Below are 24177 nucleotides of genomic sequence, written 5' to 3'. Positions count from 1 at the left end.
TCCTTCTGCTGATACCAGCATAGGAGAGATATCCCCACCCATAATTACAACAGCGCAGGTGAGCAGAGAGGTGAGGAGACTTCGTGCCAGCAAAGCAGCGGGTCCAGATGGAGTATCGCCACGACTGCTGAAGGTCTGTGCATCGGAGCTGGGGGGTCCTCTACAGCGCATCTTCAACCTGAGCCTGGAACAGGGGAGAGTCCCGAGGCTTTGGAAAACATCTTGCATCACCCCAGTCCCAAAGGTATCACGTCCTAGTGAGCTGAATGACTTTCGGCCTGTTGCTCTGACATCACATGTGATGAAGACCATGGAGAGGCTGCTGCTTCACCACCTTAGGCCACAGGTTCAACATGCCCTTGACCCTCTGCAGTTTGCATATCAGGAGAAGGTGGGAGTGGAGGATGCCATCATCTATATGCTACACTGATCCCTCTCCCATTTAGACAGAGGCAGTGGTGCTGTAAGAATTATGTTTCTAGACTTCTCTAGTGCCTTCAACACAATCCAACCTCTGCTCCTTAGGGACAAGCTGACAGAGATGGGAGTAGATTCATACCTAATGGCATGGATCGTGGACTATCTTAAAGACAGACCTCAGTATGTGCGTCTTGGGAACTGCACGTCTGACATTGTGGTCAACAACACAGGAGCACCACAAGGGACTGTACTTTCTCCGGTCCTGTTCAGCCTATATACATCGGACTTCCAATACAACTCGGAGTCCTGCCATGTGCAAAAGTTCGCTGATGACACTGCTATCGTGGGCTGCATCAGGAATGGGTAGGAGGAGGAGTATAGGGACCTAATCAATGACTTTGTTAAATGGTGTGACTCAAACCACCTACAACTGAACACCAGCAAAACCAAGGAGCTGGTGGTGGATTTTAGGAGGCCCAGACCCCTCATGGACCCCGTGATCATCAAAGGTGACTGTGTGCAGATGGTGCAGACCTATAAATATCTGGGAGTGCAGCTGGATGACAAATTAGACTGGACTGCCAATACTGATGCTCTGTGCAAGAAAGGACAGAGCCAACTATACTTCCTTAGAAGGTTGGCGTCCTTCAACATCTGCAATAAAATGCTGCAGATGTTCTACCAGACAGTTGTGGTGAGCGCCCTCTTCTACGCGGTGGTGTGCTGGGGAGGCAGCATTAAGAAGAAAGACGCCTCACGCCTGGACAAACTGGTGAAGAAGGCAGGCTCTATTGTTGGCATGGAGCTGGACAGTTTAACATCTGTGGCAGAGCGACGGGCGCTCAGCAGGCTCGTATCAATTATGGAGAATCCACTGCATCCACTAAATAGCATCATCTCCAGACAGAAGAGCAGCTTCAGCGACAGACTGCTGTCACTGTCCTGCTCCACTGACAGATTGAGATCGTTCCTCCCCCAAACTATGCGACTCTTCAATTCCACCCGGCGGGGGGGGAGGGGGGGGGGGGCGGGGGATTAGGGGGGGGAAAACGTTAACATTTAACATTATACAAAGATATTGTCTGTTTTTCACCTGCATTATTATCAATCTTTAATTTAATATTATTTATTGTATCAGTATGCTGCTGCTGGAGAATGTGAATTTCCTATTGGGATTAATAAAGTATCTATCTATCTATCTATCTATTAGATAAAACCTGTGTTGAAGACATATTGACACTGTGTTCATTACATTATCCTTGTTAAAATAATTTCTCACCTTGGGTCCACTGACACCTGGAGGCCCAGGAAGGCCGGGAAATCCCTAGCAAGGAAAAGAGAAATTTTGTCATTGTAAAATAAAAACAGTGTAGCAAAGCTAACTTGGGAGAGTTCATTCTTTCAGTTTTGTTCCAGACATAGATGCCTGTTCCATAAGAAAATTTACAATTTTACTTTAGCACAGTCAGTCTCAGAAAGAGGTGCCATTTTCTTTATACAGTAGGATCTTTAATTTTTACTCTGTATTACCTTTGTGCTGAAAACGAGGCATTATTAATTGCTGATGAGCTGTCTCAGTCCTGGAATTTGCACTGTGGTGTCACAGCTAAGCATTGCCCACTAGTCGAAAATCTGGGACCTTTGGGTTACTAAGCCGCTGTACCATCTTGGTAGGCAATAATGTGAGAACCCTCAAAAAGTGCTTTGGCACGTCACACTGGCTCATACCTACACCTGGACTTGTACATGAGCACTAAGCCAAATGAATTTAAAATATAATAATCTATTAGAATTCTTTCTTTTTTATTGATACTTTTTTGTTTGTCCACTGTTTCCATGAAATATGAATTTATGGAATCAATTTTTTATAGTTCCAGTAATTTGAAAAGTTTTTTTAATAATGTATATTTAGAATATCACATACTTTACAGCTTCAGAGAGCGGATTCAAGTCCTAACCCACTGACTTTGCTTCCTCTTCCTTAAAGACCAGCAAATTTGGTGAATCACTACCCACAAATTTGTCAAGTGTGAATGATTATTGGTGTGTACAAGAGTGTGATCATTAATTGACTTGATTTCCTGCCATAGTTAGTTTTTGCTTGTAACTTAGTGCTACTGAGATGGTTTATAACATTCAGTGAACCTAAACTTTAAAAAGCTGGTTAATAAAAATGGATGGATGGAAATCATTTGACACTTCACTTTCCTGGCAGAAGGTATTTTAGAGGCTGTATTCTGAAATCAGTAATGAAAAGTAATTGAAAAATATATAGTTAAATACATCCAAATTAAATAATAAAAATATGCTGCTGCTGTTCTCTTTTATATAGAGAACAAATACTTTATAAGTACCATGTGCCACTGCAAGACTGTCTACTGAACTATATCTATGGAGTTGGCTTTTGCATTTTTTGTTCAAACTTTATTTTTCCAGTATTTCCATGTTTTTGTTATTTGTAATTGTACTTTCAGTTCTGATCATACTGGACATCTGTATGTGATGGGTGACTTATGACCATTAACTCCTGATATGCACTAGTATTCATGGTTAGCAACTAATCTGACCCCCTTTGAAAATGGTTGTGGGTCATTTCGTAAATCTAAAATCCATGTTTTATAATATATTGCATATTTTGGTGCTGTCTTGTTTCAACTTTTTATTGCGCCACCATAACAATAACAATTATTACAGACTAGTGTAATGAAAACTCTTAAATACTAAGCCTCTGTATGTAATAAATTAAAAATGAGTATGTGCTCACAGCCTTTTTACAAATGGACCACTGAAGTGATCATATATTCCATGGGTTGCATCAGATTTGGGGACTATTCATTAATTATCAGAATGATCCATTAATACCGGCATCTTCTGTAAGGAAAGATTACAGCAATTCAAACAACAAATTAAATGTCAAAACACTGTAATTCTGCAAAACAACTCTGTTTGCATCTGTTTTTCTATATCCATCCTCAAGCCTTCTCATTTCTTATGTAGCAGCAGGACCTTTTCTGTTTTTCTTTTACTATATTGCATTTGTTTATCTATGTGTTGTTCTAAGTATTTCCATCAAACAGTATGGCTAGACTGATATATGTTATGTGACACTGCCTAATTTAACTTATTTAGTCATTTTCTCTTGCTTTAATTACTTTTTTTTAGCTCAGCTTTGGTTATTATTTATGTGGAATCTAAATTGAACTTTTTTTTCTAGCTACTTTTTGTAATTATGATTATTAAAATTTATATCTAAATGTTTTGAACCATAATTTTGGATTTTCACAGATGCTGCCATTCTGGGCTGTTCTGCCAACTCATTGCCTTAGGTATATCCTAGAAATTCACTATGTGTGATATCACCAGTGGGACCAGATATGATAAAAAGTCACTCCTGACATCTTACCTCTATCTGAGATTGTGGATAAAAAACAATCAATCAAATGAATCAGAACCAATTGCAAACTTTGTGTATATTTTTGTATGGTTTTGATCTCTTGTCACGCCTTTTCAACTTTGTTTTCAGTTTCATGTATTGGGCATTTGATGTTATTGTCGCTGCACTTTTGGTCTTGACCTAGGCTTTGTCCTTCAACTACATTGCTTCTCCTGATCCTTTATAAACTCAGCTGGTATTTTAACTCATAAACAGTACAGTATATAAAAAATTGGGAGTGGTCTCCCCTAGACTTTCTTGTATACTTAGATATGGGGATGGATATTTAAGGAGTAAACCACAAGACAATGATTATATTTTTATATTATGTACATTAAAGAACCATCAACAACAAACCAAACCAGATTAATAATATATCAAACAATTATTATAAAAGTAAAGTTGAATAAATCAGACTCTGCAGCTACATGAATAAACGGTAAATACCACTTCCAGTTAGCAGAAATAGCCCAAACGTTTATAGAAATGTACGCTTTGTACCTAATACTTGTATGCAAAATTTGGTTGACCTAAGTGTAAGTTATTGTGTTTACATACACACTCACACATAGGCAGACACACAGACATAATTCCAAAAATGGTATTTTCAGACTCAGGGAGGTCTAAAAAATCAAGATTCATCAAAATCTTGAAGTTGAATTTTTGGAGGAATCCAATACTTTCCCTGTACTTCGTATATGAGAAAGTCAGGGAGGTCTAAAATATTTAGATTCATCAAAATCTCAACATCAAATTTTTAGACGATTACAATACTTTCCCTATACGAGAAAGTAAAAACATTGCTTAATCCAGACCTAATTGTCTCAAACTTTATACAGAACTGGTTCCTGCCTGGTACCTGATGTTCATAACCTGAACTGGATTTAAGATTATTTTAAACTGAATTGAAGTATGACTAACACATCTGAGACAGACTTAGACTTCTACTGTGTTACAAAGTAGTGCAGCAAAGCAGATGTGACAAATGCCTGAGCAACTGTATTTGATATGAAAATTCAGTAGGGATTTGCATTACAAACATTCATGATGTAACCTTTATTTTTATTTTTTTAAGAAATGAGACAAATACATAATTCTGCTTCAAGTTCTTGAGTCTGTACTGTTACACTCTAAATATTATTTTAAAACCTTTGTTTAATCAAATAATAATAATAATAATCATCCACAATAATTGTTAGCATTGTTTTGAAGAATTTACCTGTATGATAGTTTTAACAAATTCACATTTATTTTTTTCTCTAAGTGAATGAATGACAATGTGCATTAGCTAAACTAATTGTTTCTGTTGGTAATTTGGTAATAATAAGATGAGGATAACCAGATACTCCAAGTGACTACAGCAGCACAGTGGAAGAAACACTGCACTGATACACCATGTGTAACTGTGACTTTTCGATAGTAGTTGTGTTTGCTTACAAAATATGCTGGTGGTTAGAAGAAAAGAAGACAACTTGTTTTTAAGGCCGTCTGGAAAGGCAGGCCAATGCTGAAACATTTTTCTGGGTTTTATTTTAATGCCGCCAGTAAACATAGAGGTAGTACTGAGAGCAATATTCTACCACAGTGACAATCTTGGCCTGTAAAAAGTGCAACCACAACAGCCACACAAAATGTGTAGGTCACATTAAAGTATTTTGTTTGATATATCACATTTGTCCACAGTGCACTTTTGGATGCAAAACATCACAAAGCCAAAGATAAGTCAAGAAGTACAGAAACTATGTCATGCAAATGATCAGGGCATTTTGACACAGTTTCTGATTTCTTAAAAATGTAATATAAATTTCAGCATTTTACACTGCCTCTATCTAAGAATTTATGTCTTTTTATGTCTTATGTTACTGATTATTAATAGTTCACATACTTGTGTTGTGGCACTATGTGCGTACTAGAAATGGGTGGATCATGATTGTGGGTGGGTGTAACTTCAGTGGTCATAATAACTGGTTATTATTCAATATAAAACACATTTGAGTGTAACATTTTAGAGTTCTCATTAAATGAAAATTGTCAAAACTAGGTTGTTGTCATTACTATAGCAAAAACATAAATTCAGTGTTTTCTTAGGAAAATAATCATAAGCAGTAAAACTACAACATGCAATGAATATAGTAATTTCTTTTTTTGTTTTTTAAATATAGCGTAAACCACATTTTTAGAAGTTTATTTACAGGTGATCCATTATACTTACATTCAATTGTGTTAATTCTGCTGAAGTATTGTAAAAGATCCATTTAATGCCAAATGCCAAATCTAAACTTATCATATACTATACCAGAACTACAAGTCTGTATTCATATGTGTTTTTAAAAGTCCATAGTAGTTCTGAAATATGTTGGGGTTGAAATTATACTCAACATGGTAGCATATTCTTAGCTCTAACTGTCATGTGAACAGAGATTATGCTAGCATTTATATAATTACACAAGTAAATACCATGATTTGAATCAGTAATAATCAAATTTAATTAGTGTTTAGTAGTGTTTTGCTTTTCTAAATCATGTTACATTATTATAAGAAGGCAATGATAAGGCCAAATATTAGCCTAAATTATCTGAGTGTAATTACAAAATAAATACATTATTATTTAGTAGTTGGCAAGAAGAGACTAAATTCTCATCCAGCTGTCATCACAGTACATAAAACTTAATATCAAATTAAATGGGGTACAAAACACAAAAATACCTGATTCACTTTTTCAAGTAATAGTTACTTGATAATTGGATTATTGATAAAAGTTTAATGCTGTGAATGAATGAGCATTTAGCACATCATTTGCTGCAAAAGTGATTGCTGAGCTAATATACAACTTGTTGAAAGAAAATTGAATCTCAAGTAGAAAAACAAAAAAATCTGGGCTCTACTAATTGGTGAAGCTTGAGAAAAAGTGGGATGCATGATATTAAAACAATTTTGAGAAAGAAACGGGCAAAGATTAAAGTTCAAGAAATGTAATGTATATATTAAGAACATAAGATGTCTTAAGAACAAGAAAGCAATAGCAGGCTTGTCAGGTTAGCCAGTAGCTAAGTTGTCTCAATAATTCATAGAATTATTTCTATTGGGGTCCCAAGGATTTACTTCTTCATATGTTCCTTTATGTGAACAAGTTCTTCCTGAAAATGTATCCCTATCTTGTAGTAAACCTTGAACAAAAGCAACAGGAAAATACACATATGTGATATCAACCTGATTTTACCAACAGTAATCCTCATTTACAGTCCTGTACTGGAGAATAAGATTCACTCCAATACTAAATGAATGAAGATTTTAAAAATGAGTATTGATGAATACTAAATCTGGAAAAAAATAAAATAAAATAGGACTTAAACCACTGTGGGGCAGTGTCAGAGATACCCAACATGATCTCCATTCCGAACAGTAGAATGTCATGTCTGACAGTGTCTAAAGCTGCACTGAGGTCTAACAGAATTATTATACAGGTTTGTTCAGAGTCTGCTGCAATAAACAAATCATTGGTTACCTGAAGCAGAGCAGTTTCAAAGCTGTGCTGTGTCCTGAAACAAGACTGAAAGGGTTCCTTCAATTTATTAGGAGTTAAGTAATTGGCGAGTTGGGAGGCAGCAACACACTCAAGAACTTTTGACAGAAAACATAAGTGAGAAATAGGCAGAAAATTGCCAAGATAGTCAGCATCAAGATCAGACATGTTTAACATTAGGGATATATAAACAATTTTAAAAGTGGCTGGCACAAAGCCAGTGTCAAGGGATGTATTTATTATTGTTGTACCAGTCAGGATTATGGCATGAAGGCAGGATTTGAGAAGTGTGGTAGGGATGGGGTCCAGTATGTAAGTTGTCGGCCTCATCTTACAAAGCAGGTCATTAACAAGTGCAGATGTGCCTGGTGAAAATTTAGGTAAGGAGCTGGATGGAGTGGGAAGACAGGGAAAGATATAAATGGATGATGGATTTGTGTTAGTTGAATTATTTAGATCTTTAATTTTATTATAGGAGAGGTGGAAGAATTCTTCTAGAGTAGTGCTTTTCAAACTCGGTCCTGGGGACCCACTGTGGCTGCAGGTTTTTGTTCCAACCAGATTCATAATCAGTGACAACACCTGATTAACACTGATCTCATTTAATTAGCTGGTATTTTTATTTCTCTTATTCTACATTCAGAAAAGCACAGCAGCATGATTTTTACATTTATAAGACATTTAGAAATACTTCTCATTTTGCTATACATTTAAATGCTTAACTCTCTTTTGTTGATTTCATTATATTTTGCCCTTTCTCTGTGCCCCTTCATTGTATCTTATTAATGACAATTAAAAATGAGCAGAGCAGACACTCTGGCAAACAACACTGAATAATCAAAGGCTGCAACTACTTTAGCATCAGACTCACTAATTAGTAAATAATGGATTAATTAAACAATTAGAACACCTGAAAAAGTAGAATGAAAATCAAAATGAAAGTACTTGTAACTGCTTGGTCATTTTAATATATATTTTTTTTTGCCAAACTTAGTTTTAAATTTTTTTTATTGTTATCAAAACACAGAAGCTGGGAAATAACAGTTCACTTAATTAGCCCAGGAGTCCAATTAAAAACAGAAGCTGGTTGGAACAAAAACCTGTAGCCACAGTGGGTCCCCAGGACCAAGTTTGTGAAGCACTGTTTTAGAGGATATATGCACTGTATCTTGAATGATTCGTGTAATCAATGTAGTATTTTAAAATAAATTTATAAAGGCATATGACGGAAGGATGGTGACATGGTGGCACAGCATGTAGTTCTGAAGCTGTACAGCTGCAAAGTTCTGGGTTCTATTCCAAGCCCATTCTTACCTGATTGTGGTAATCAATATGTAACGTTGCCTCAATCCGATGCCATGATAAGTCAGTAAAACTACATTACCTCAAAACTTTCTGTGTTCCTTACCTGAAAAATCTCAGAATATGACTTCAGAGCTGTTATACAGTAAACTGAATGAGAAGTCAGTGTTTGCCTTTAACAATAAAGTGGTAGACCAGTATCTGTATTCTACTTAGAAATTTTAACAGACTGATTTAAGACAGATGTTCAGATGTTAAGTGTATATCCATCATCAATCGCTTAATCTGAAATAAAGAAATGCTTTTTTTTAGATATGCTATGACTAATATGAATTTGAAAGTATTTTCAACAAGTTATGATTAGTTATGGTTATGAGTTAAAGCCAGTCAACTGATTAATACACTGACATTTCTCTAGAGAGCTTGTTTATTAAAAGGTACTAGGGGGCTTCGCCCCCTGCTCGCTTCGTTTGCCAACCCCCCATGGCCTGCGCTACGCGCCAGCCACTTCATGTCTCTGCCACTCACGTTGTGATGAACGCACCCCAAGTTGATGCAGTTGCTCTTCCGAAACCCCCTCTTAAACGGTGATACCTCCTCTTTGCTCAATCAGCTGCTGGATTGCTGCTGCTGTTTCTGCTGCCGTGGCACGTGATCTTCTTTTCACGCGGCACTTTGAACATTTAAAAGCCTGTATAGCAGCTGTCCTTTTGTCTCAGTGCCTTGTCTCTCTCTCCCCCAGACATCCTCTGTTCCTGTTGGGTGTCCCGCTCCCGAGGCACGCCCATATGAAGAGGAAGATTTTCTAGTCTTTTAATTGAGAGACGGAACAGTCCCCTACGACTACACATGGAGCTCGATTCACTCCTGAAAGAGACTTATGTTTGATTGAAGTGTCTGAATAACATTTCTGTCTCTAAAATCTCCTGTGTATCTGTGCAACTCTGTGACCAGCATATGTTGATTTCACTTTCACCAAACAACAAATCTTTTAATTCTCACGGATACTCCTCTTCATTGGGAAAAAACACTACTTTTCCCTGATGGCAACATGAATTAGACGATCTACAAGTCTCCGACTTAAAGTTTAAATCCGAATAATATATTCGATCTCTTTTTGTTGTTCTGTTATTTCATCGAGTAATAATTTCCATTTGTTAGCGCTAATGCGATCTTTACTGTCATTTTTTTGAGACTTTCAAATTTTCATACTTCCATTATCTCTAACCTGCTCTGCATATGTATCACGCCAGCGTTTTTGAATTCTTTATTATGTTCTACTTTGTCATCTACTCTTTGTCTTTTATTTCCGGCCCCGGGCGTTGTTGAATCTCTTGGCACAAAGTCTCGTCTCGCGGGACGTGAAAGTATCTCTCTGTGAAAGTCATTTTTAATATACAAGTTCACTTGTATATATATATATAATATTCACTTTGGAGTCTGTCATTTAAAAAGTATGGTATGGGTGTGTTAAAGATTTTTAATACAACCAGCTTATCCTAAATAGATATCATAATTGTTTTTCTTTTGCCTTGAGTTTTGATGACGGGTACACACAAAGCTATGTTTGCTTCATTTTTTAAACTCTTAACAGCTATATATAGGCAGTATTTGAAGATGAGGCAAATTAGCAGTTTGCAATGAATTAGACTATTTCTTAAGTATATTAAGTACACCCAATACAGTGCACAGGTTGTGGAGAGCCAATGCCTATTACACTTATATCAAGTACAAAACAGAAGAAGCCAGCTCTAGATGAGGAAACAATTAATCACAAGGAACACTCATACATGCACCCACACTAATTCATGATGGATGTGGAAGAAAAGAAGCCACAGTTAGCAAAATGAGGTCTTTTATAGCATTAATCCTGACCTAGAACTTTAAGTTCTGAATCCCAGTTAAAACAGTCTCTAGTTTCCAAGCTTGGAAATCTTCACCCCATTCTTTCCATTCCATCAATCAGTGACAACCTGCTTACTTCATACCAACAAGAGCTTGGTCATGTTTGGTGACTCTTAGTTAGGAAACATTTATCAGTTTTATTGCTTACAGGGATTATCATCTTTGATTTACAGTTCTACAATTCTGGAATCACATCCCAGCCCAGACACTGTTTGCATGGAACTTGTTTATACAAATCAATATTTTCTTAAGCAGATAAACTGAAAAAACATACTGTACGTAGACAAAAACCTTTGCAACCATAAAAGCTGATTACATGTTGCTTATAGTTTTATTATCAGCAGCCTAGACAACTGATTATTCAGGCTGGCATCAAGACAAACTCAAAATTGTTTAGGTAATATTTCTTTATAGTCATAGCCATGTATGAACACAAATAAATTGGTCTATGCCTCAGACCACTTAGTACAGTGAAACATACTTTCAGGCTTCCTCTACTGTCCATCCGCTTATTCAGAATGTAGGTGAAACCCATATTTCCCTGTACTCTGCACATGTGACAAAGCTGGTTCCTGCCTTGTGCTAGGTGCTGCTTATGGACACTTTCCCTCTAGAACTTGAGGTGTACAAACAAGAGTGGATGCATTAATATATGCAAATTTGTGCATGCGGAAAGAAACCGGTATGTGATTTTCTGTAAGACTTTTAAAGTGTTTAAAGGTAAAGCCATTTGTGAAGCTGTATTTCAACTGTGTGTAATAAGTGAGCCTTTTAGACTATTACCCAGAGTGATGTTCAGTTCAGTCTGGTTGATGAGTCAAGGCAATTTGAAACAAGCAGGCACTCTGAAAAAAGGCGAGAGGACAGAAAAAAGCCATATTCAATGCTTTGTTTGCTCAGTGGGGTATACCTGCTATTATGTTAACAAGCATTTTGATGGATAAAGAGACATGCCTGTGTGCACAATTAATCATTAGTACATGTTTTTTTTTTTTTTGCTAACAAAATACATTTCAGTCTAAAAAGTACAGCTTATATACAAATATTGTATATTATACTGTCAGTCAGTCTCCAACCCGCTATATCCTAACACAGGGTCACGGGGATCTGCTAGAGCCAATTCCAGCCAGCACAGGGCACAAGGCAGGAACAAATCCTGGGCAGGGCGCCAGCCCACCGCAGGGTGCACACACACACACACACACACACTAAGCACACACTAGGGACAATTTAGGATTGCCAATGCACCTAACCTGTATGTCTTTGGGAGGAAACCGGAGCACCCGCACGCAAATACGTGGAGAACATGCAAACTCCACACAGGGAGGACCCGGGAAGCGAACCCAGGTCTCCATACTGCAAGGCAGCAGCACTACCACTGCGCCACCATGCCGCCCTTATATTATACTGTTATGTACCAAAACCATCATAATTTTTGATTGTAACATGACACTAATTTTTGGTTATACTGTCCACTCATGTGTTCAAATCAAGACAAGTATTGTACAGCTTAATCACTGCCCAGATCAGTTAATGCCAACATATGGATGGGTGCCATTGATGCAAGGGCATTGCACGTTATGGGGTGCAATAAATTGCACAGTATGGTTACCCTTTTATTTACAGTATTTTCTGCTTTCTCTTTTGTTTGACCTATTTTTACTTCATTTATATTACTTTTATAAAAATAATGTGTTTTCAGTAAATAAAATACTTAACTTGTCCCATGTGAATTTGTTGTACCACTGTTAAACAGTACTATGCTATTACTTTAATAATTAATTTTATATTGAAATACATAGTATCTAACCATATTTGCTTGAAAGCTTTAATTTGTAGTATTTTTATTTTTCTCAAAGAAAGGAACTAAAACTAAATTAATGTACTATATGAGAGATGACTCCTACCATATAAGTAAGGAACTGTGCTTCTTTACATTATGAACTCCAGTTAAAGAATATTTGCTTTGAAAAACAAATGCACTCAAGGGATGTTCCTTATGAACTGATTCTTCAGTCTTTTCTTTTTATGACTGATTTTAAATATTACTGTATTGCTGTTTTCAAAGCTCTTAATTGTATACAAGGAAAACTCTGGATCACACACTAATTTACGGTTTTAAAAGAAGAAGAAACATTCTTCAGGGATGGTTTCCGATAAATTTCTACTTTTTAGTACCTTACATTGCTGTTTAATTGGTGTTGTATGTTATCTGAGCGTGCCACGTTAGTATTAAAAGTAAAGATTACTTTTAATGGATGATTATTTGATCAATTGGACCAAAAGCAATTCAATTCTTAGGCAAAAGTTTAAGCATTCTTCAGAAATCAATTAGATAAATATCTGACACAAAGATAAGCCAAGTAGCATATGGTACATGTTGTTATAAGGATGCCAATTTACATTGCCAGTTAGTGAAATTTCTCCTTTAATGGTAGTACTGATTGCAAGGTGATATTAACAAATGTTACAATATTCCTTAGGTTATAGACTAGCATGAAAACCTTTTTATTATTTGAAGCAAAACTCCCTTTTTTCATTATTGACTCTGCCAAAAGCTGAAAAAATGGAATGACATTACATAATAAAATCACCCTCGACTTTATTGTGGGCATTTGAACAGTTTATTGCAGGACAGGCAACTGACACCTCATACCATCCATGGAGCCAGATTCAGCTCTGGGTCTGGTGTCAGTATCTGTTTAAATTTTCTTTCAAAGCTGTCTCTCAGGTACATACTGTAGTTGTCTGGTGTCACACACGTGCACATGGGAGGCAGCTAAAGGGCTTGAGTAAGGGCAGTTCCGAGGCATGCCGGGATGGGCAGAGTGCACTGACTCTTTTTCTCCCTTTCCTGTAGACCATTCATGGGAGATTCCACCTGGCTCTCTTGACGTCACTTCCGGGACTGAGCCTATGGAAGGAGACTTTGCTGGCTCCGGCCCCTGTGATGTCACGTCCGGGCTCGAACCAATGGCTGAAGACCTTCATGAGCCCAACCCCTATGATCTCACTTCCTGTTTTCCCCTTTAAAAGCCTGCACCTTTTCCCTATTCCCTCAGTTCTGTTTTGGACTCGGTTGTGTGCACATCAGTGCTGTATTCATTTGAAAACGACTTTTGCAGCTAGGAACTCAATTATACAGGTGGCTGCCCCAAACCTTTCTATGACTCTGTGTCAAGTTTGTGACACTGGGTAATTGACATCTACATTTTTTTTTCCATTGTTAGTTTAGATGTGTATTTGTTTGTGTTTTTTACCACAGACCATGGTGTCATCTGTGGCTGGTTATTAACTGGCTTCAACCACTGGCTCTAGTGGCCTTTGACTCTACAAAGAAAAAAGAACTTTACAGTTGGAGCGATCAGATGCAATACACATCAGATGCAATTCCTGTATTATGCCACTTTTTATATTATAGCTTAAACCATGTGATTTACATAAAAATAAGTTAATGGTTAATATTAAAATTAATTTCAAATTAAATTAAATTTTAAAAATCCAGGGTTTAGTGAACCAAATCAAGTCTTATTTCAGCTTAATTTTTTGCAGTGCACATAGAATACATTTAATGTAAATGCCACTGATCAGCACTCAGGATAATTGGTTACTTTTTGGAGTTTTGATTGACAACATGAGGGGGATGGTTTGATGAAAAGTCTCCCTTTAGTAAGAGTTCTTTTAGTTAACAAATGAAGCTTAACTTTTGAAAAGTCACACAAACCCAAATCTGTATCATTGCTTTACAGAAACATTTTTGTTCTTTTGGTTTGGTACATATTAGTTAAAGACCATCTACTATCAGGTGGTGAATGGTTACTCCAAAATGTTCTTTTCTTGTTCACATGTTTTCTGCAGAAAAGACCAGAGTACAGAAGTAAAGAGAGTCAAGATTCAGTAAATGAGGCAAAAATCTCATTTTTGAGGTATAAAATAGTGGAACACTAAATGAATGACAAGTTCATTATTAGCTCTTTTATATTGTATATGTCATTCTTTAGCATTCAAAATTTGATCATTTATTTGGGGATAATTCAAAAATATTGTACATACATTTGGGGAAAAAAAAACAATAAAATCTTGAACATTTTTCAAGCAGCTTTCTTGGGTTTTAAAGCAACCAGAATATTATTGAGGAGAATACGTTTCTATCAACTTGCTCATGACCGTATTTTTTGATTCTGCACAGAATTATGTAATAAAAACAGACTCTTTATTTCAGTTCAAATCTTATTAACCATTTATGCTTGAGGTGTCCCACCAGCAAAATGCTACCATATTTAAAAGTTGTTTGTGTATGTTGCAATAAACACACAAGTCATTAAAAAGCAATAATGATATTTTTACATTCCCAAGAGTGTCTGTTCTCTTTCATTATGTAGTTTGCACACATATATGCCAAGGCTAACAACACATGTGGCAATTTTGGTTTGTGGCAGTGCATCAGCTATTTTTTTTAAGTGCATGCACCGGGGTGTTGATGAGGAAATTGATGGATTCACACAGTTCAGCCAATTTCCTCATTAGCCCATTTAGGATCAAAATTAAGGCACCTGTGCCCACTGAAGTATAAAAGGAGCCCAAGTTGGACACAGGAGGAAAGAAACAAGTAAAGAGAAAAACCAAAGGAAAGCACAAGGAATAGGCGTTCATGGGGAAAGTTGCCTTAAGAGGTGCGGTGGCACTCCAAGGTAGGGTCACTCCTTCTGAATGCTTAATAGGTGGCACAATTGACTGCTCTGTGTGGGCTCCTGCTGATAGCCAAACGTTTACAGCTAGAGAAAGGAGCAGGGCATGCAGGGTCCCTCAGACACAGAAAAGGGTGACCTTGAGGAGGGATTGGCTTTAGAAGGAAGCATAGAAGCTCAGGAGTGATTTTAAAGGCAAGAACGTGCCTCCACCCCATGACCAAGAAGCGGAAGACACTGTAATGAAAATGTATGCATGTACTTAGCTAATGTAAGATGTGGAATGTAAGAAAAAAGCAACAACAACAACAAAATAAATAAAAATACACTAAACCTTTATGTGGTAACTGCAAATAAAGCAGGGGAATATGTGTGAATTGTAGCACAAAAACCCCAATCTATTCTAATCAAAATGTAAGATTTATCTGTGTCTAGTAGTAAACAGAAATTGTTTCAAGGATTGGCCAGAAAGATAAAGTTTGTTGTTTACTTGTTGTTTCACAGTGGTATATAGTGCACAAACCCCAATAGTCTCTCTTCTCTTTCTCTTCTCTTGCCTCTACTTCCCTCCTCACAAGCTCCGTCTCCTTCCTCCAGGCTCCAGCTCTTCTACTGGAGGGAGGTGGCCTCTTTTATAACAACTCGGATGTGCTCCCGGTGCTCTGTAACGATCTTCCGGCAGCATTTTTAGGTGTGGCGGAAGTGCCGCATGAGCATCCGGAAGCACTCCATGTGTCCCTGGAATTCCTTCCGGCAGCACTTCCAGGTGTGGCAGAAGTCCACAATCCTCCGGGCGCCCCCTTGTGGTGGCCACAGGCCCCAATAGGATTGAGCTTCCATGCCCAGATCCCGTGGCCCCCATACAGGCCAGGGTGGCTGCCCTCTCGTGGCCCATGGGAGGTATGGTCCCTCTCCCGGTCCTTTCAGTCGTCCGCCACAATATATATATATATATATATATATATATATATATATATATATATATATATATATATATATATATATATATATACTGTATATATATATATATATATATATAAACAGCTGCTGATGTCCAAAGTTCGATCCCCGTATCCCCGCCCCAATAAGAGTGAAACACATGTCGTGTACTCTTTGTATTATTTGAAAGATATTTTGACTGACAGGTTAGAACTAATTTGATCAACTTTAAAAACCTTTCTTTCAGTTTTAATGTCATTGGGTCATGTGCCATCTTCTGAGTTTCTGAAAGCAAATAGTTGTTAAGAAATAGTCTGAAGAGGGCATTTAAAAAATGACATTTCTTATTCAAAGTGATTTCTAGAACACATGGAACTGAGCTAGTCTGTTGGAATAGGTGTGGCACCTATATTGAGTGCACCTCATATTGGAGTTGCTGACTGGGTTGACTGTTTATCCTGTGAAAACACCTGTTGCACCATGTCCAAGAAATAAAAGCTAAAGGTACACTTGCATTTAATTCAAGTAAAATATATGCCAACAGCTAAAATGTTATGTTCAAAATAGTCAGCCCCAGCCCATAGTCTGAAAAAGGCAAATTCAAATATTTGTACCCTTCTGAATTCATTAAAGATTCTTATTTGCATCAATAGGAATCAACAGAGTAAAGAGAGAGGATGGGAGCCTGCATCACAGGTCCTCTAAATTAAGTGTTTATGTGGGCCATGTTTACTGGAAATACAAGGAGGAAGCACTCCAAAGAAATATAGAAGCAAGTTGTATGACACATCTGTTTTTAATTTTCTGAATCATACATTCTAAGTAACTTAAAATAAGAGTTAATAAATATAATACTTACCGGACTACCTTGCCATCCATTTGGTCCTGGCTCTCCTGGTTCACCTTTTTGTGCCTGAAAATAGATAGTCAACATAGTTATAACTGGGGTAGAAAATAAACAATTCGAAAAATTATTACAGGAATACACTACATTAAGGTTAGTTACAACATTGATAAAGTAAAGACATTTTACACTTGTTGAAATTGTAAGATGACACTTCCAAGTTTACAGATTTTTTTCAAATGTCTAATCCTTGCCCTTCATGCAAATGAAGTGTTGAATGATACTGAGCAACAAAAGACAGCTGTTTACAGAACTTTATATTGTGGAAAGAAAGTTGTACGTACAAAAACCTGGTAAGTGTCACTTGAAGGCATCATAAGAAATAGTGTGTTGTTATGCTACAACTGAAGGCCCACCCTCAAAGTTCTGAGATGCCTCAGAATTATTACAGTGGTATTGCTATTCAGCTTTTGTTGTTCAGTTCTTTTTGGATTCCCTTGCTTTCTTAAGTGTTCTTTTTGATTCTTCTACTTTTGAACGCTTTCTTTGATTTCTTCTTTTACTATTTGTGTTATGACCTTGACTTTGTTCTATTTTTTTTTTCTTTTAAGCAAACTTTTGTTACATATTTGTTCTTGTTTTGTTTTAGAACCTTTTGTATTAATAAACACTTTAATTTTTAACATTCATTGATATTGTTGATTTGGGACAGAGTTTTCATGATTCCCCTCTCCACTTTGAAATTTTTAAGCTTTGGCATCTTTTGGGAGTGCAGGCCACAAGCCTACATCTAGAATTTGAGGAACTGGCATACTCTGAGCTTTTGAGTCCTATTGGTATTTTTTAGGCCTGTCACAAAGTCAGGCTTGTTTCTGAGGTTTAGGTGTATTTTTTGAGTTTTGCATGCTATGAATTCATAACCAAATGCCTCAGCCCATAAAAAAAACAAAAAAACAGAAGAAATCTCAATAGCCTGATGATGCCTGCTGATAACAAACATCCCGATAACATTCCACAACTGCAATGGCTCTGTGCATCAGAGGTGTTCGCAAGTGATGGCTACAAAAGGCAGAATCTTAAGGACTGTTATGTTCACCTTTATTATTATTTTGCTGTTGCTTTTGTTATTACACTGTTTTATTTTCCTGTTATTCGGAATTATTCATAGTTATTTCAACAATGAAGGCTGAAGTTTCACTACAAAAATAAATGTTGTGTTTCTTATTTCAATCAGTATATTTGTTGTTGAAAGAAAACTTTTATGCATTCTGGCATTGTAATGTAGATTGGAGGCTAAAAGGGAGGGCTAAACTGTTTCCCCAGAAGAATAAACAAAGACCAGCAACTGACCGTTCTTTACATTTTATATAGTTTCACACTAGAATACCATTCACTGCAAGTTGTTTTACCTAAGCACCATTATGTTTATGAGTGAAAGGTCTACTCACCAATTTCCACCGTTTTACAGCATGTTATTAAAGGATACACTTATTTATTCTTATTAGAAACTTCCCCTTACCTCTCTATAATACTTAATAAAACTCTTATGTCATGGAATATCAAATCTGAAGTTAAGGAAAATTCTACTAATGCAGTGCATGAATATCACGACTATGGATACATTAGAATGTGTTAATCACAAATACTTGTAATTTTAGTGCAATCTGTGTTTGGATCATGTATATCGTGTGCACAGAAGTCAGAAGAAGCTAGAGTTACAAATGTAATATAACACTAAATGCCTACTGTACCATCTCTTATTTTTTCAATTTCAACTTGCTATAATATCTTTTTTTTTATTCAGGGCATGTATCCATTTAAATGGGACAAAATTAAAAAAAGTGCACAGTTACACAAAAAAAATAAAAACGTACAAGCTATCCAAACGTTTAAATTCTGGAAGCTTGATCTTAATCAATGAGAACATCTGACATCAATGACCAATTAAGAAGTAATGATTGTAGTCAATGACAATATCCAAATTACTATATTTTCTCAGTTCATTAAACATACTCATTCCACGTCATTGCTTATCTGTGTTATCGTGAATAAGATAATAAACTAACCTACCAAACATGTCATTTTTGATTGTGATAATTTGCAAATTAATATTTAATCGTATTTTACTAAACAAAGAAACAGTAAACTAATGACATGCACTTTTCAATATGTGCATGCTGAACGTGTTTATAGAAAGCCATTAATTTGTTCCAAGTGATAGAAGTTATTTATTTCAATTATATATAAAGAAAATCTTTAAAATATTGGTATAATTATTTCAGTGTCTGCTTGTCTCTCATTTTGTCTGTGAGCAATTAGTATCATAATTGCAGAGCTGGCTTGGATTGTGGATTTTAACCAACAGCTGTTTGCTGCTTGTCAAACTTTCTTATTTGAACAAATTTAGATGAAAGTCTCTGAGCAATGGTTTTTACTGTCTCAGAACTACAGTATAAGTTAAATAAATAAAGCATCAGTGTGATTTATGTTAGTAACATAATTAAAATATATTTCAGTTAAGATTTACCTTCCTAAATTAGCACACTATTCTTTCAACCTTAAACTTAAGTCAAAAGTGCTACCAAATCATTGCATTAGGAAAACAAGGGATTTTTAATGAAGTGCTTTACTTACCATTACCATTTGATTATACAATTGAAGTTACACTGATCAAAAAATATGCTTTCTTAAGTTATGGTGTTTATCTTTATTAACTACTGTATATATTATACTAGCCATCCCTCATGGCTTTGCCTGCGTATTAGTGAAACAGGACAGTGAGGAGGGCCCGGCCCAGCTCTCTACTCTTGACATCAGTCTTCCCCCTCCCCTCGGCCTGCAGCCTCTGTCTCGGATTAGTGAGACTATATTGCTCCTGCAAGCGAACTATGATTCTTAGCGCAATGAGAGAAGTCGCAAAATCAACCGGAATGTTCAAGCAAATTATAAAAAAAACAAAAAAGATCTAAATCCGTTAAGTAGTTCTCTTGTTTGCTAAGTAAGTGGAGTTAAGGTTACGTCCCGAGGCAGATGCGTGAGTGAGGAGAGCCCCGCCCCCCTTCTCCACAGCCCGATGAGTCTCTCTTGAATTCACGCTAATAAATCGCTACCAGAAGCGAACTATGATACTTAGCATGATGAGAAAGTCACAGAATCAATGGAATGTTCAAGCAAATTACAGAAAAAAACCTGATCTCTCGTAAAAAGTGGACAGACATACAAATGGGTCTAAAAAACTATAAGAAATTTCGTGCTTGGACCATGAAATTTGTAAAACACCTATGGGCCAAGGGTAACCTACATTCCAAATTTTAAGTCCTAAGTCCTCATGGTTCGGGAGATTTCGTGATGACTGAGTCAGTGGTATTTGGCTTTTATATACAGTATATATATATATATATATATATATATATATAGATTTAAAGTAAGATCTCTAAGTAACAGCACAAGTACAGACGCAAACCAAGTGTAATCAAGAGTCCCCGGTTCGATCCCCACTCACTCCTATATTTGCCGTTTTCAGTAGTAAGCTGCTCTTTTTGTTAATATTATACAGTACACACATGCACTTGGTTTGCGTCTGTACTTGTGCTGTTACTTAGAGAGTGAGATCGGGGGGAGGGGTGATGTTAGAGCACGTGAGCTTATTCAGTGCAGCAGGAACAACGCACATGTTGATCTTTTTTTTCTTTCAGTAAATGTGCCTTCCCTGTTTATTTATATATCTAGTGACTTTTCTGCCTGTCTCTATTACGCAGTTCTCTGTCTGTCTGTGTGTTATGGATCTTAAACATAACAGTTGTAAGGACAGTTGTTCATGTTAATTGCAGTCTCAATTGTTAAAAAAATATTTTAAAAGGAGCATCCCACATGAAAATATAACGATCTCATTAACTGACAGTGCATACCAATTTATAAATTTTATGTCCGTTTGAGGTTAAAAAGAAAAAAAAATAACACTTTATCCCCATCAGGGAATCGAACTCAGGTCTGCAAGGCACGGCAAAACTGCTGCACTCTGAGAGGCAAATCTTAGCGCGCTATACCACGGAAACTGTTGTATCATCCTTGAACCTTTTGTGAAAGTGTTTATTTGATCTTTGGAACTCAGGCTTTACACATTCTATAGTTTATGCCTACATTTTGTAACATTTATTACTAAAATATGAAAAAGTTTCTGTTTTAACAATGTGTTTACACAGATTACTGTAGAAACAGAACACACATGAAATGCGTGTGTTCCAAATAATGATCTATTATTTCCACTCTAAAACTCCACTTCACTCCCAGATAATCAATCAAGGCATGAGCTGGGAGAAGTTCGTGCACGTTCTAAGTCGGTGGGGGGATGGAATAGCTGGCTGCTGGCAGCTTGTCTTTATCAGCACATTTAGAGGACAAAAGACGCTGGCGGAGAGGTGTGAACGGATTTAAGAAGTGATTTAAGGTGGGCCGGATCTATGAGTTTTTTCGTAGGCTCTGGTAATTCTAGTGTTAATTAAGTTGAGACAGTGGAAGGAGGAGAGCATCATAACCATATCCTTTGTCTTAGAAATGACTGGACAAAATGATAAACAACATGTCCATGGCTGTCCCCCTTATCTTGTAGAATGACAAAGTCATCTCCAGATTTCAGGGTATATTTGTTCTTGTGTGAACTTGTTCATTTAAATTTCCATTTCTGTTTAATTTTGTTGAAGATCTGACGACATTCACTGTGACAACTATGCTACAATATTGAAAATCAGATGGGTAGTGAAACCATTTTCACTGCTCTGATTGTTTGCTAGTGTCAAAGCTCACATGCACATTTTTTTTATCTGTATGTAAAGCAACCTTGGGTTTGTGAAAGGCGCTCCATAAATGCAACTTATTATTATTATTACATACTATATATTAGTGCTCTTCATGAATATAAGTACTGTGCTGAGTTATTGTTACCTAGTAAGGCCAAATCAGTTCTATCCTTTCTTTCTATTTATCTAATATCCTTCTTTTAAATATCCTGGTACTTCCATGCATTCATTCATTTGCCAAACCTGCTTTTCCCATTTCACACTTCCATATCTGGCAGCATTAGGTGTACGCCATCAAAGGATGTAAAACAAGTCCTTTACAGAACTACTAGCTTGACAAGGCAAAACCCAAATGACCTTAGGTGCTGAAGAGTTAGAGCAATCAGTTTAATCGAAGTAAATGCATTAAATCTGTAGACCTTGCAATTAGTTGACAGTATTTTTATAAATATTTTCTTAGAAACACACCCTAAGACCTGGTATACTTAGTTTTATGCATACATTTGAAATAATTCTAGTTACTGGTTCACAATATCAAAGCCAGGCAGTTAAAAAAAATAGTTCTGTCTCAGTGCAGAGCACCACTGCTTTACCCTCCAAATGCACCTTAATTGCAGGCTAGGGTGACATCTATTTAATTTTTTAATTTTCTTCCTGTTTGTGTTTCCGGGTTTGGTGTAGGTTCATTTAATAGGGAACTCAAGTTTCCAAAGATGATTTCTGTTCCCTCCTACCCCAGAAGTTCACTTTTATTTGAAATTAATTTAAATTTGTTGAATAGAATGAATTTATTCTAAATTTTAGGGAGTGATTTGTAAAGAGTTATTACTTAAATTTCAACACATCCTGTCTATAACATACTATTTTTGAGCACATTTAGTCAATGAATTAATATACCTACACCAATACACCTTTAGAATAAGTACTTAATTGTGACTGTTCTCTTATCTTTATCCAAGTTAAGATTTTTTCCCTATTTTTTGTAATTCTTGTGTGTCATTGTGGGGGTTATTATTGTTGTTGCTTGTTATAATATTTTGTGGGCTTCTCTCCATGTATCGTTTCACAAAGCTATATTTAAACCATGCTCCCATAAAAATGCATTTGATGGCATTTAAATGTACCACAATTACAACCTATTTACTATGGTAAATTTGTTACAGTTGAAGCATGAGAATGATTAAAGTGTATTTATCAACTGCCTTCTGTCTTTCATGATCAAATCTAAGGTTAATTGTTTAGCTCTGTAGACCATATGAAACATGTTATTGATTTTTTTGATGTGACTCACTCACAAACTAAATAATACTGTAGCTTGTAAAATGTCGCACAGTTTTTCACATGTAGGGTATGCCTTCTGAGAACACTGAAATGGGAGGTAAATAAATGGGTGGATAAAATGATTTATCTACCTTATACAATATACGAGAAGCAGATTTTACAAAATTTCTAAATAACTACTGATTTAGTATTTTTCCTTTTCTCAAATGAAAGAAATTAACTTTTACTAATAAGTTTGAGCAAATTACTTTAAACATATAAATTTAATTTCCAGTGTTTAACAATACTTATATTAAAATCCCAATTAATACCATTGTCATCAGATAGGAACAATCAATATGTAGCTGTGGTTTGTTAGTAGTTTGTTAGTCTGATTTCACAGTTCACTCTGGAAGCATCAGGGTAAACCACTAAAATGGTTGCATTAGAGCCTGTATTGTTCAATTTTCAGATGGAATCAATAGTGTTACTCAAAGCATGATCCAGACAATTTATTGGAGAAGATGAAAAGACTGCCACTTTTGGTCATGTGCTCCCAGGAAGGTATAAAAGAATATGAAAGAAATGAATGGCAGTTTGTCATATTTATTTGAAATAGACAAATCTTTGCCTGAGCCACTTGTCTAGGCATCCTGATAAATGAGTATTGGATTAAACAAAATCATTATACTTGGTCTAATGAAATTACTGTTTCAAGCGCAACACATGGTGACAGAGCTCTAGATCTCATCTTTTTGAAGAATAAAGACAGAGTAATAAAAACAAAAGTTATTGATACTTTGAGTGTATCTGGTATATTATTTTTTGATTAGAAAATTACTATTGTAAAGTTCTAGTTTTCAAAAATAAAATATAAAAAAGTTATTGATACTTTAAGCAACAGTGACCACAGCTGATCACAATGGTTGAGATTGTTTTTGAAAACCCACAGATGTTCACGAAGACAACGATCTATAATTTACAGAAAGTAGACTTCATGGGAATGAGAAAGTGTCTACAAAGCACAGCATGGGATAGCCAAAACTATAAACGATTGGTGGTGTCAC

General features: G+C 36.2%; 1 protein-coding gene across 1 annotated transcript in view; it reads right to left on the bottom strand.

The window, feature by feature from the left end:
* The window catches only part of LOC114653503 (collagen alpha-1(XXI) chain-like), a 263740-nt gene that overhangs the window by 67638 nt on the left and 171925 nt on the right, over positions 1-24177 (bottom strand). Inside the window, exons 15-16 of the mRNA XM_051928764.1 lie at positions 17070-17123; positions 1700-1744 (exon numbers count right to left, since the gene is read on the bottom strand). Of these exons, the coding sequence (XP_051784724.1) occupies positions 1700-1744; positions 17070-17123 (99 nt within the window). The remainder of the gene's footprint in view (positions 1-1699; positions 1745-17069; positions 17124-24177) is intronic.

The sequence above is a fragment of the Erpetoichthys calabaricus genome, chromosome 6 (genome assembly GCF_900747795.2).
Source record: "Erpetoichthys calabaricus chromosome 6, fErpCal1.3, whole genome shotgun sequence".
Lineage (NCBI taxonomy): Eukaryota > Metazoa > Chordata > Cladistia > Polypteriformes > Polypteridae > Erpetoichthys > Erpetoichthys calabaricus.
This window is presented reverse-complemented; position numbering and strand designations above follow the sequence as displayed.